Source organism: Culex quinquefasciatus, chromosome 1 (assembly GCF_015732765.1).
Source record: "Culex quinquefasciatus strain JHB chromosome 1, VPISU_Cqui_1.0_pri_paternal, whole genome shotgun sequence".
In the NCBI taxonomy this organism is placed as follows: Eukaryota; Metazoa; Arthropoda; class Insecta; order Diptera; family Culicidae; genus Culex; species Culex quinquefasciatus.
The window spans coordinates 40,654,565-40,669,431 of NC_051861.1; the positions used below are offsets into that span (position 1 = coordinate 40,654,565).

The 14,867-nt window shown below is 37.2% G+C and overlaps 1 protein-coding gene across 1 annotated transcript; it reads right to left on the reverse strand.

Moving 5' to 3' along the window:
• Positions 1-3,649: 3,649 nt before the first annotated feature.
• On the reverse strand, positions 3,650-10,485 carry LOC6040251. Its single transcript, XM_038249742.1, has 2 exons — positions 9,884-10,485; positions 3,650-5,514 (listed from the first exon to the last, which is right to left on the reverse strand). The coding sequence occupies exons 1-2, from the start codon at positions 10,320-10,322 to the stop codon at positions 5,192-5,194; spliced, it is 762 nt and encodes a 253-aa protein (XP_038105670.1). The 5' UTR covers positions 10,323-10,485; the 3' UTR covers positions 3,650-5,191.
• Between the last annotated feature and the right edge of the window lie 4,382 nt (positions 10,486-14,867).

A 14,867-nucleotide genomic window follows, 5' to 3' on the forward strand; every position in this document is an offset into this window, starting at 1 on the left:
AAGACTATTTTATCCAGAGTAGCAAAACACTGCCTCCAAATTGCCTGCTCCATGATTGTGGGATGTTATTGTGCCTCCCACAATTGTGGAACACCAGAATTTAACTGATATTTTCACAAAAAAAAAGTTATCAGACCGTTCATGTAACATTACTAAGCATGAGTTTTATTGGTTCCAGAGTGAGAAGTCATTATTTTGTAAAAAATAGGTACTCCTGGAGAGAAAAAAAAGTTTGTTTACATTGTAAGAAAAAAGTGTTCCGAATTTGTGGATTTCAAGGGTCAATGTTTTTCTTTTAAAACTTAATATAAAACGTAAAAATGTACAGCAAGTCTATACATCAATCGAAAGATCACAAAAAAAGCTTTCACATGATGAAAAAAGCAAATCATTATGTTCAGTTATCGATTTTCTATGATTTGTTGAACATTGGCAGATATGTAAACTGTTCCGAATATGAGGGTTGACTGTAACGCCGTATTTGAGAAACCGATGAAATACAAAGAGTAACGCCTGCGCACTATGCGAGGTTTAACTGTATACGCATTTGGTTCTGCGGGTGGTTCCACGAAGGAAGCCGCCGCAGATGGTTCCGAATTTAGAACGATAACCAGTGATTCCGGTACCGAATCCACTGGTCTTTCAGATTCAAACGATAAATCGTCTGTCAAAATTGCAACCGGGTCTACACCTGAAATGGTCAAATTTGTCAAAGAAAATTTTTGATCTACCGGCGGTTCCGGAATCGGAACCGCCTCAGTAATGTCCGATGTCCCCCTCTGTGTAGAATTTTTTTGTCCCCCCTCCCGTGTAGAATTTTTACCCCCGTCAACCCGTCCGCCACCCGCGACCCGGTCAACGTCCGCTTTCTTTGACCCACCCAGAGCTGGGCATCGGCATTCGAGAGGATAAAGAGCACGATTCGGTAGTAAAATTTGACTGTCTGTGGACTGGAAGGATAAATCCCGAAATTATCGAGAGTACTTTACTCATAGGTTCATCTTCAAAAAAAATTCATCTATCAAAAAAAAGTACCGGTACCAAGACTCGAACCCAAGACCTTCGGCATATTGAACCGTGCCTTTGCCGTATGGGCCACCATGGTTCGGTGATTAAGTGGTGGTCATGTGTCCATATAAGCCACTCAATAGGATGAACTGTTCCAATGAACGAATGAACACGCGAGAGGACTATACTCTCACAAAATAGCACTTTTCTCACGTTTCTTTTCGTGCGGACTTTCCCCTCGTTCTTTTACTTTGGGTGCCTCATCACCAGAGTGGCCACTACCTCAATCGGAGGAGTGGCCACCTCCCCGGCGGTACTGGCCGCTTCCAGGGCCGCTGCGGCCTTCCGCCCATTTCGGCGTGACATTCTCGCACCCATTTTGCTGGATCCTGACACGCATGTATTGCGTGTACGTACACGATGGATTTTTAGGTAAACATTTGTGGTCGCCAGCAAAAACAAAATTTAATCGTAAGCTAGTGCGCGTGAGATTGGGCTTAGATAAGCGTCCGTACCACGGCTCAAGCTGGTATGGCTAGTTGAGGAGTGCGCACTTTACTAAGTAAGCTTTCAGCTTGTTTTTTTCTCGTGGGCCTTGTGGCGCGGTGGTTAACGGCTTCGGCTACCGATTTCCAAATTGGTACTGGGCGCGGGTTCGATTCCCGCCATATCCTTCTGGAGCTTTTCGTTCAATGTTAGTCCGGTTTAATATTAGTAGGGGAAATAAACCCATTTTAAGCCTAATAAGCGGTCGTGTTTGAATGATGCTGGATAATCTGGAGTGTTCCTTGACATTTATAAAAACCAGGTACACCAACGAGTAGAGTAACTTTTTGCGAATATTTCTGTTTATTTTCACTTTTACTGAAAGTTATTCTATTCCTTTTACAAGCATTTGAAAAAAAAAAATCCAAAATGTATTCTAATCAAACGAATGCATTGGGCCACGCGCATCTTCCTATTTTCAGCTTAGTATTTTTACTTCCACCGCTCTTTTGGGTCTACCTAGTGCTGCCAAAATTGATGAAATTTTAAGCACACCCTCACGAAAAGTAACATTTATAGAGAAAAATTTCCTAACAACACTGACTCACTCCAACAGGCGCTGCGGTGGTGTTCGTAGCCACCCTTTGTTCTTTATTTGCCTTCGCTTCTCGTTCGGTTTTCTTCATCCTTCGATTGGAATGGGTAGTCAAAATTGAAGCGTCAAATGACTTGGCGCGTTTATTTTTTTGATGGTGCTTGCTAATTTTTTACATGTTTCGGGATTATTTTTCAAGTGAGTGACCAACTAATGTGCAAAAGAACTTGTTGCCGAAAGTTGGGAGCAGTTTTGTATTGAAAGCGCCGTGAAAATGTAAGCGTAAGTGAAAAGTTGATTTTGGCAATATTCATTAAGCGTTTGAGGGTTTCTCGCGTGTGTCACTGTGTGTGCCAACAAAATGACGAGAAATGGTCTCGAAAAATAGAAATTATGATCAAAAGTGCATTAAAATTGATCTTTTTGACCAGTAAAAGGCATAAATTTGCGTGCAAAATAGAAAGAGGACAAACATGGGCACTATTTTTAAAAAAAAATCAATAACTGTGACTATTTTGAAAAAAGTTTCATAAAAATGGCTATAACTTGAAAACGGTGCACTTTATCAAAATTTCACTAAAGTATTTTTTGATTGCAAATTCAATTTTACATCGAAAAATTAAATTGAAAAAAATGCGACTAATATTTCGATTTTTTGAAAAAAATTGTATTGATTCAAAAACTTATAACTCGGTCAAAGATTTTTTGCCCTTTGTAGAAATTTCTGAGAAGTTGGCATTTGATGTTTAGAGGCCACATATTAAAAAAAAATAGTGCTTTTTTGCAAATCAAGTTTTAGTGACAAAAAATGAAATTAAAAATCACCAATAAAAAATTTACCGTATACACCGTGTAGTCCATATCCATACCTACAACTTTGCCGAAGACACCAAATCGATCAAAAAATTCCTTCAAAAGATACAGATTTTTGAATTTTCACAATTAATTTTTGTATGGACAGCTGCCAAATTTGTATGTAAAATTATATGGACAAACTATTGATGCAAAATGGCTTCTTTGGGCATACCGAAGGCACCAAAAAAGTTTCAGCCGGATTAAAAAATACAAAAATTAAAATGCAAAAAAAAGATCGATTTCGTAGAGAACTGAGAACATTTGAATTCTTTCAATTTGAACATTTTCAAACGTACCCAAGTCCGAGAGAATCGCCCTGCTGTGCAAACATTGCCCCAAGAGTACCTACCTCAATTTTCCCAAATCACATACTCACCCACTTTCCAGCTGCGATACATTTCGGCGGCCCATTATAAATCACGAAAAAATAATTTCATTTACCCTCCTCCCCCTCGGCTGCTCTCGATATCTCGCAAGTGCTGCTGCCCCGTTCCAAAATCGTTAAAAAATATCCAGCGCACACGAGAGCGCACGCCAAATTAAGTGGCGGAGCAATCACCTTCCCCAGCACCACCCAATTTGATCGATACTTAAGGTGAGGAGCGCACACTCGAGTCCGGCGCACGCCCGCAATCTGCGCTGGAGAGTCGCTAGTTTTCGAAGGCAATTAAGGGGAAAAGTGTGTTTTTCTTTAATTTTCTTATTTTTCAGTTTATTTCGTTTTTTCAACAATTTTCGTTTTGCTCGCGCGCTCGCGGGGGGGTTTTCCCCTCATTAACATTACAACTTACACACTATCAACAAGAATAAATATCTCTCCTCTCTAGCTTTATTTTCCTTTTTTTTCTGGAGGGCACGAGTGTGTGTGAGTTACGTTTTTTTTTACTTACGAGGAAGTTTAAGGGGGGAAATGGTTTAGTTAATTTAACATACGCTTTAGCTTCAGCTACCGTTTTGGTGAGGGGGTCCAGTTAGAGACCCCCAACCCGACACAGGTTTAGCTGATTAAGATTAAGGGGAAATGGGAGGATGGGTTGGGAGGGGGTTTCCAGTTTAACTAGAGAATGAGAAGAAGTTTCGGTAGGGGGAGGGGATCCTATGAGGACCGGAAATGACTGATGGGGGGATTCATTTTTGACAGCTTGGCACGTTTTGAAGAAACAGGAAAGAGGGAAAGAAGAAACGATGAGAAAGAAAACAAGAGTTGTAGAGGGGAAACGTGAAAAACAACGACAGTGGACAAGTGTTTTGAGACGTAACATTCAACACCCGTTTTCGTTTTTGGTAGAGTTAAGGTTGTGCCAGAGTGTCAAAAAGTAAAGAGTTTTACAACAATTGCTTTGTTGAAAGAAAGGGGGGGTTGTCCCCAAGTGTGGGGACCTCGAAATGCTAGACAAGAAAAACTGCCTCGAAAAGAGAAAGGGAGACAACGGTTAAGGAACACAAAAAGTTAATTAAATCAATAGGTTTTTCCGATGAGGCGTGTTAAGGTGAAGGCAGCTCAACTGGGAGTGAAAAGAGAAAGAGTTAGCGCAAGAAAAGAAAGGTGAAAGATGAGCAAATTAAAGGGGGAAAACAATGCTCTCACGGGTGGGAAAGCGAGAAAAACAGTGCAAAATCGCACGGCACGCGACTTGCGAAATTTTAGAATAAGTCATTACGAAGTTGAGGGGCGGAAAGTCGTTGAGCTTGAAGGTGGTGATTGTATGGAGATTAGCGTTAGAGAGAAAAAAAAGACAGTGAGAAGCAAGAAATAGACAGCTTGGCAGCTGTGGGAGGTGGTTGGAAGACAACTCACAAGAGCAGAGTTAAGGGGAAGTTGAGCGGGGAGGTAGACAATGGGGAATGAGATGAAAAATCGGTGGAAAATGCGAAAATTATAAGTTTTCCACTCGTCGAAAGTTGAAAGAACTCGCTGCGCAGAGGTTAATCAAGTTGGAAAGCGTTGACGGCTTTGGAGAGTTTTGAAGGTTATGTTTAACACTGTGGTTTGGTGTGGGCAAATGTTTGAAGTAGATGAGAACTGTTTAGTTTTGCGGAGTTTGCGGAATCTGCGTTTTCTGCGCGTGTTTGCTAATAATTTAAAATAAATAAATAAATAAATAATTTAAATCTTCCTCAAACTTTCGGCAGGGTGGAAAGGCTCTCCCTTTTTCGTTTTTGCGTCAAGGGTTAGAACTCGTCGTAGTTGTGATCCAGGGGGGGGGGGGGGGGGTTTGGTTGATTCTCAGAGGTTTCCAAGGGGAATTACGCCTGGTTCTTGGCGTACGCGTTGTAGGCCAGGTTCTGAGCCGCCGCAGACGCCGCCAGATCGGCCGACCGTCGGTCCCAGCCGCCACCGTGGCCGGAGCCGCCGCTGGACCAGCCGCCGCCGCCGCCTCCCTGCTGCTTGCTCGCGACCAGCTTCTTCAGCCCGATGATTCCGGCCAGCAGCAGGGCGATCTTGGACACGATCAGGGCCTTACCGGCGAGCAGGTACAGTCCGGCGATCGCCACCGGCACCATCGCGGCCATCTTCATCATGAAGCCCATCATCATCATGCTCATCATCTTCTTCATCTTGCCACGACCTGCGAAAAACGAAAAAAAAAACCCGATTAGTCCTTTGAACTTGCGTGCAACATTCTTGCATGCAACAACCCAAATCAATCAGCAAACGAAGAAATTCCCCAACGGCCCTTTTTTACCGGTTCCACAACTGGGGGGAGCCAATTACAGGTGGCCCGGTTCCGTTTTATCTCTTCATCTCTTGTAGGGGCGCTCCAAGTGTGTGGCGTATGGGAACCGGTGTTACGCCCCGAAAGAAGAAGAGGAAGAGGCGCTCTTGCGCGTGACAAATGAGTTTAATTGGTTGTGGGGTGTTGGTTTGGGTGACGGCAGCTAATTAAAACGAGCTGATTTGAAGGTAATTTTTGCGATTATGAGGGTGGGAAAGATGGAATGGTAAAAATTAGAGGAAGGTTTTCGTGTGTGACGAAGTTAAGTTTCAAAATAGGTTTGCCTAAGTGGAGAAGATGTTTGACAATTTGAAATTGCTCTTAAACATTGCATTTAAATACTTAAATTTAATTAATAACAGACAAACAGACAAAAGAACTTGAATCAGCCTTTTCATGATGAGCAACAATTCTACCACTTGGTCCCGTTAAGTTTTTTTCAGAATAATTTTCTTTATCTCAGCTTTTCCGTATTTTTACCAAGTAAAAAAAGTTAAGTATCTTAAGGTTGAAATATTAAATGGTTTAACATTGTCCCTTTTTGACTTTATTAAAATTCAATTTACTTAAAATTTGTGAAATCACAAAAAAACAAAATAAAAAATAAATCTACATACATTAAGAAGCAAAATTACACATTTTCATTGGTTTTTGTGTATCAAAAATTAAGGTAATTCACTTTAAGGGCCATGTCTAAGACAGCACAAAAAATGTATAATTACTTTTCTATGTTTGCAGAGTTGTATGTGCAGACATGTAAATGTGTGCAGAGTTGTATGTAAATATATGCAGAAAAAAACTAACATTACACGTTAATTGATGTAAACTTACACAAAAGCAAAGCAATCAACTTTTACGACCCCCGGGTCTTTTGTGGTCTCTGTTACAAGTTTCTGCTCATTTCTAGGCGTCCGAAGGTTTTGTGTGGTAAGTCACCCAAAACCTCTTTTACGCAAAATGGACCGACGTCTTACTTCCCCATCCGATAGAAGGCGTAAACTTACACACGAATAGAGATTTAATGACACATTTTTCTACCGCAAAATTTGTTAGCATCCCAAGATGAAATATTTTCATAAAAGCTATTTATATGGGCAAATTCATAACATTGAAAATCTGGAAAGTGAAAATTAATTGAACTGTAGAACATTGTTGCAAAAATCGTTTTGATCATTTTCACTTATAAACATGCACATCCATTACACAACACATCCATCACACAGTTATATAATAAAATGCTGCCGCTTATTTTTTACATGTTTTTTTTTTACATTTGGAAAGTATGATATTAAATCCTTAATGCTATACACAAAAAAAAAATCATGGTAATATTACATCTGGGGTAGAGGTACATCTTTTTTGTCAGAAAAAGTGTGTCATTTTACCGCTAAAAATGATTAATTGTACCACTTTTCTGCTGTAATGTCGCTTTTTCAGTCTAAATAGAGAAAAATTACATAATAAAAGAGGTAATATTCAACATTCAAAATTTACACATTTTTTAACTGCACAGAAAAAAATAATGTAAGTTTGGAAGCTGTAATTTTTGAAAGTTGAATATTACCTCTTTTATGATGTAAATTTACCTCAATTTAGACTGAAAAAGTGACATGTGGTAAAATTACACATTTCCAAAGGTAAAATAAAAGATATCCCTTCCCTTCCCAGATGTAATATTACCATGATTTTTTTTCTGTGTGTGTAACCTTAATTTAGATGGGATAAGTGGAATTACAACGGAAAAGTGGTAAAATTACACATTTTCAGAGGTAAAATTACATTTTTTCTGACATAAAAGATGTACTCCATCCCAGATGTAATATTACATGATTTTTTAAACTGTGTGAAACCATTTTTTTTAGGGAAACAGAATTGTAATGTTAAATTATGCAAAGAGATTTATAATGTTAAAAACTTATTTTTTATTGAATAATTTTCTCTGCAAATCAAATGGATCAAAAATGTTTTCAAAATTATTAATATATTAATATTTCCATTATATTTTTAAGTTTTTTAAGCTAAACATAACGTATTAACTAAATGAGTAAAAAATGCCTTAGACCGGACCTGCAAATCCATTTTAATAGTAGAACATTTAAACAGGCTGCATAAAATATTTTAACTATTTTTTTGCCAAATTCATGTTACTTAAACATTTGGAAAAGTTGTTTCTTCTGCTAGTTAAAATGTTCAAATTAGGCTTACAAGGTTGGCCAGTCTTGCCTTGAATTATGAAATAACGAAATCGGCCACAACTTATCAAATGCACTTTTAATTAGTACAAGAAATTATAATTATTGAGAATATTTAAATTTGGGTAAAAATAACCACAAAAATTAGGACAAAACTCTGAAATTATAGATTTATATATAAAAATAGTAACCAATATTGCCCAAATTTACTTCCAAGTACTTTATGACTATAAATAAACATATTTTTTTCAGTGGGTAGCAGTGGAACCCAATGAAAATATTTGATTTGTTGAACGTTTTTTATTCACTTTCAATAATATTGAGTAAATTTTAGTAAAATGTTTAAATGTTTTGTTGCAATACTTAAAAAAATAAATATTTTGATTCAAAATTATTGGGATTCAAAATCAAATCGTATGAGATGAGTTACAATAATTTCTGCTTATGCAGCATTTTGCCTTCAAATCATTAAAAAAAATAAATCTTTGCTTTGAGTTTCAAAAAAAAAAAACAATTATATTAACACTTTCATTAAATATTTGAAGCCAAATTATATAATAAAGATTTTAGTGATTTTTTTACGAATGGATTCTGTTTTGAAAATGATTTCACTGAACAGGAATTAACAGGTTCCTGAAGCAAATTTACTTAAAAATATTAAAAATATTATTTTCGATGGTAAAATTGCATAATTTTCACATTGACGATATTGTACATTTTATCTTTGAAAGTTGTACGAATTTGATTGGATTTTTTGTAAATCACTATTCTCTTTACAGTAATTGTGAAAAAGTTAGTTTTAGTCGAACTTTAAAGATCTTCAATGCATTACTTCTCTTTTAGTTCAAAGTAATGAAATTGATATAATTTTGGTTGTCTAACTTCTAGTCCGAAAGAAAAAAAAACTACCATGGACAATTCTTAAGAATGTATTATTTTTGATATAATTTTGGCGATTTCTATGGTTAGAATCTGATTCCTCTTGAAGGCAATGCAATTGTCATTTATGTGAAATGTTATGAAATTTATTTTCACATCACTGTACAAAATACAGTCATCCCTCATATTCGGAACAGTTTACAGATCGGCCAATGTTCAAAAAATCATAGCAAACCGATAATTGAACTGAATGACTCGCTTTTACATTCATCTGAAAGCTTTCTTGCGGTTTTTCGAATGCTGTATCGAACAACTGCAAATTTTAACTTTTAGATCAATTTTTTAGAAATACTTTGACTCTTGAAATCCACAAATTCGGAACACTTTTTTCTTACGGATGTAAACAAACTTTGGATTTCTCCAGGAGTACATATGTGTAACAAAATAATGACTTCACAAACTGCAACCAGTGGAACTCAAGCTTAGTGATGTTTAATCCATGGTCTGATTACTTTTTTTGTGAGAATATCAGTTAAATTCAGGTGTTCCACAATTGTGGGAGGCACAATAACATCCCACAATCATGGAACAGACAATTTGGAGGTCGTGTTTTACTGCTCAAGATAAAATAGTCTTGAAATGAAGTTTTTTGTTCAAAAAGTACTACTTTTACTAGTGAAATAGCAAGAGAATGTCCAAATAAAGGTCCTAAAAATAGTAGGGTCGCGAGAAAAGCTGCATTTGGCATGCTTTTGACAAATTATCACAAAAGTGTTCCGAATTTGTGGGTATTCCGAATATGTGGGATGACTGTAGCATGATTTTCATTTTGACAATTGTGAAAGTTTGTAACTTTTGAAGTTGTACGAATTTTGAATGGAATCACTTTTTAATTGTGAAAAATAGTACCAAAAATAGCTTGATTCCTTTGACAAGTAGATTCTTGTTGTGCATCATTTGAACAGAATTAACAATATTTTTATGTTTAGAACTCGCAAGATCTCTCATGTAGCACACCATTTTAGTCCAAATCACCGATTTTGCCAAGAATTTGCCAATTTTGTGACAAAAACTTAGAATCTCACTTCTAGTCCTTCAGAAACACAATCCCTCAGGCACAAACCGGCCACACTTCCCCTCCCATCAGTTACCTTCTTCCAGCCCGCGGCCCAGCTCGTCGCTCGACAGCTTCGGCAGGGTGATCTGCACCGTCCGGCTGCTGAACATGGAGGCGACCTTGTCGAGCAGGATGTTCGTCAGCGCCTCGTCCCGGGCCTCCAGCCCGCGGGGCAACGTCTGCTCGAGCTCGTTCTCGGTGAGGGGTTTCGCGTCCAGCGGGGCGGCCCGCTCGTTCCGGACCACCTTCATGTCCCCGAGGGAGAGCGACTCAACGCGGCTGAGGCGGTCCATGAAGGTGATGGCGCGTTTCTTGAGGCAGGGGGAGAAGCCGGACTCGGCCTTGGAGCACTCGTCGTACACCCGCACGATGGCACGTAATCCTTGGCTTTGGTAATCCTCCGGGGTGGCGCCGGCGGCCATGGCCACCCACACTGCACTGAGGCACACTGCGGCACACACGATTCGATTCATGGTTCTTGATTTCCTTGAGGTTTGCTTTTTATTCTTGACAAGAGTCCTTGCTTTAATCACACTCAATCACACGCACACCCAAATGTGGCCACCACACACAAAGTCGGAAGTTTTCCTCGGCTGACAGCTCGGGAACTGCTGTTCTGCTGTTGTCCGGATCACAGTCGCAAGATCACTGATGCTGAGTTCAAAAAACAACGTCATATTTATATGAGGCACCGCGGCGTTAGTTTTTCCACGGCGGCGCGCCGAAGTTCAAAATCTCGCGCCGCGCGGAAGCATTCGCGCGCGCTCTCTCGCACTCGCTCTCACCAAGCCAAGACAGAGCGAGAGAGAAAGAAAGGCTTTTTCCTTTCTTTTGACCAAACTCTTGGCCGCCGTCGTCGTCGTCGTTGGGGTGAACTTTTCGCGGATTTCGCTTTCCGCGAGACGGCGACGACTTCGGGGATGACCCGAAGTGAGGTTAGGAAAAGCGACGTGACGCGTGGAGTCACGTACGGAAAAAAAGCACAATGGAGTAAGGTGGTTGGGTTGGGGCACACACTTTGGCACCTGTTGTGGTGGTGGTGGGTAGGAAAAACGCCGCGCGTCAAGATGAATCACCTCCCGAGTGGGGTCGGGGTCGGAAGGTTGGGAACCCCTTTTGGATCGTCTGCGGGACGCACAACAGCGGTTTTTGTTGTGGTAGATTTATTTGCGTTTTGATTAAAGAGATTGTAATTTGCATACATTATAATTTGTCGACGGGAGTGTGCGCAAATGCGTACTCACATACGAGTTGTGCTTGCTATTGAGCAATGAAGTACTACGCCAGGGATTGAGTTATGGACGCGCTTGAGACATCTTACGATGTCCCAGCCTTGCACATTCCACAGCGGATGTTTGAAGTTAATTGTCTTCCTGGTTGAGTTTCACTTTCAGAGAGGATTTTTAGGGGAAATTTTCCATGTAGAATGAATCAGCTGTACTCAAACTCTACGGAATTGTTTCGTTTGTCAATGATTAAATATCGACACATCACCCAAATTAGCATTTTAGTGTTAAAGCTGGCTGGTTCGCTTGTCGATTATGGGTTACATTAGGATTACAGCGTTGTTTTGTACTGCTTATCTTACTTTATTTTATAGCCTCTTCTGATCCAAATTTGAATTTGAATTTCTTCATTAGAAACCTCAAAATACCGTAATTCATCAAAAATACTCAATTTTTTTTTTTTAGCTGGGTGTCAACATACGTGAATGTTTGCAAAGATTTTCACATTTTTAGAGTTTTAAGTAGGAAAGACTAAATTTTCACAAACTACCGTATTTACAAAAAATATTTCGTCAATTTGGTCGATTTGGTCAATTTGTAGACGATCAGTATTTAAGAGCGAGTTTTTCACCAATGTGTAACATGTCGTATCGAGAAATTAAAAACAGAGATGTGAGCCGGTAACATGGGGAGAAACTTTCCCAGCTGTCATGGAATACTTCACAGCAGCTTGACAGACAGTTTAACTCCATGTTGCACTTTTAATTTTTCGATTGGATAAAACTTTTAGCGTTTGTTTGTCTATACCAGGGGGATACTGAAGGTAGCCATCTTGAGAGTTGAGATTAATTTCACGCGCAATCTGCGCACAGTAAAAACAATAAATACTTTTTTGTTTATACTTATCCTTTTTTTTTCATTACATAAATTCTGATTTACCGTAGTAAAAGTCAAAATACACAGTACTTCTGTTAAACGTTTCATGTTATAAAAGAACAACTTTAAATGAGGTTATCGGCCAGATGTGTTCTTAAGAATCCCAACTTAAGTAGTTAATTTTGCACATACATTGAGAAAAATCACCTCAAAAACATACACTACCTTATAACCATGAATTGCGGTATAATTTAACATGAAAAAACGTTACTTAATCTACACTTAGCTGGTTGGTGCCTTTCTCACATTTAGAGGGTGTTATATCAACTTGAATCATCATTCATATCATCAGATTGGGTAGTCAGATCTTTATAATTCAGGGCACTTATGTGCTATGGGGCGCGGGTTCGATTTTCGCCTTATCCTCCTGGGCTTCTATCGGATGGGGAAGTAAAACGTCGGTCCATTTGCGTAAAAGAGGTTTTGGGTGAGGTTTTGGGTGGTTTTGGGTGCACCCGAATAAAAAAAAAATGATTTTCAATAATTTTTTGGGACGCATTAACGGTAATTTCCAAAAACATTTTTTCAAAAAATCATACCTCTTAAATCAGTTTTAGCACCATCACGCACAAGGTTCCAAAAGAGGCCTTTTGTAGTGCCAAATGAACAATGGAAAATTATTTTAAAAAAACATTTTGGGAACTCAAATTTTTGTCATAATAAATTTAATAAAAATGGGATTTTCCGTTCAAATAATTTTCTTCTATTTTTCCAAAGACACCAAATCGATCCAAAAATTCCTTTTCAAGGTACAAAATGCCAAACATTTACATAAAAAATGGTATAGCGGCTTGTATGAAAAACCCAATTATTTAAAATGATTTTTTTTGACATCAGGAAGGAATGGACAAAGAATCATTCAAAACAAAAATTGAAAACACTCTACTTTGATTTTTATTATATTTTTCAAGACGCATATCATCTAAAAAAAATTTTGCAAAAAAAAATACACATAGCCAGATCTGATTTTTCTGGAGCAGTGGCGGGCCGGAACTTATGTTTGATAAAAATTGAAAAAGTAAAGTTTTTTTTTTTATAAGGCTCTATAAAATTATAAAACACTATAGCTCATAGGACATTTTCAAACAAATCTCTAGAATGTAAACGTTTTTCATAAAAAAATTTTATCAGGTCTTTTTAAAATAAATAACTTGTGTTGTAAATAAGAATAACTTTGTATAACTTTTAAAAAAGTTTCAACGCATTTTTTATTTTAATTTCCTCAATATACAAATTAATGAGACATCATAAAATTTATAGTAATCAAATTTGGATTCAAATCTTCTTTGCAGAAAAAACACTCTTTTTGCGTTATTTTCAACGTTATTTAAATATCTTACAAAATATTTTAAAAACATATGAAATTTAAAGAGTTTCTTTAAAACTATTGAAGTTCATTTAAAAAATGTTTGCTAATTTTTGACTAATATTGTAATTTTTTTTAAATATTTGCAGCAAATTTTGTTATCAGTATTCGTTTGCTTTTTAAAACCTTTTTCTTTCAAAATTTATAACTGAATAGTTTTTTTTTAAATACATCATGTTTAGCATATTCATTGAATTAAAAAAAAAACTTAAATTTGATGTAATTACATTGACTTTATCCATAAAGTAAGTCACGCCAAATAAGCCAAAATTTACCCCCCCCCCCTTTGTCACGTTTTTCCTATACTTATAACACGAAATATCACACTTCCTCAGACCCTCCCCCTAGAACGTGACATACTTTATGGATGACGCCATTTAATACTGTTAGAAATTTAATGTTAGATTCTTCCTGTACAACTATCCAATCCAATCCATTTTTTACGAAATTGATAAATGAAAATTGCATTATAAAAAAAAATAAAAATAAATTCAAACATAAAGAATGTTTTAATTTGAAACTAAAACCTTGCTGAAGCAGAAAAAAATAACAATTAAAATGTTATCAATTCAATTTTTGCTAATATATGTGAAAATATGATAACAAACTATTTTTTTCTTTTTTTTTTTGACACTCTATTTATTCAACGAATATTTTATCATTAGCACCACGGGTCATTGGGCAGGCCTGTTCTAGACTAAGAGTGGTTTTCCTAAAATAAAATATAGGTAATAAATTAAAAATTGACCCAAAACCATCTTATTAAAAATCTACATAAAGGTTACTTATAAAAAGCTAAAAAAAATCATTCATGCAAATAATAATACTTTTGAAATTTGTATCCAAAGTAAACAAAAAACTTCTTAAACTTCTCAAAAAATATATTTTGCAGGGGTGCTTTTCCTTTATATAATATATTTAAGTTTCAAAAACGTTCAAAAATCCACTTACATGATTATATCCTTAAAACGCTAAAATTTTTCAAAAAATATTGTGAAGTCATTTTTGTGCGCGAACTAGATTTTATATCTGAAAATGATTTTTAGAATGTTTCTTGGAAAATATTTCAAGTTTTCAACAAAAATCTTTTTTTTTTTCATAAATCGTCGCTGTTGTGCTACCTTGTCGTACGTGCATTTTGGGTCAAATTGAGGAGAGATCGCCGTTTTGTGCAGCTCACAATGCTTTTTGACCTTCACTGATCCCCAAATTTTAATTTCAATCCTGACATATTCAATAACACCCGAAAAAACTCCGTGCAATGTTGTCGCTCTTCATATGGAAGAAGTTTCGATCCTGTCGTGCTAACTTGACACACTCTGAAAACTGATGTTAGTGCGACAACTGGTCAAAGGGATTTTATGTCAGAACGCGTATGACACAAGTACGAGCTCGACTACCGTATACAATTGTAACCATAACTCAGAACCTTGGTAACCAAATTCAACCAAACTTCGTGAAAGTGTACAGAATGGTCAATCAAACAAAAG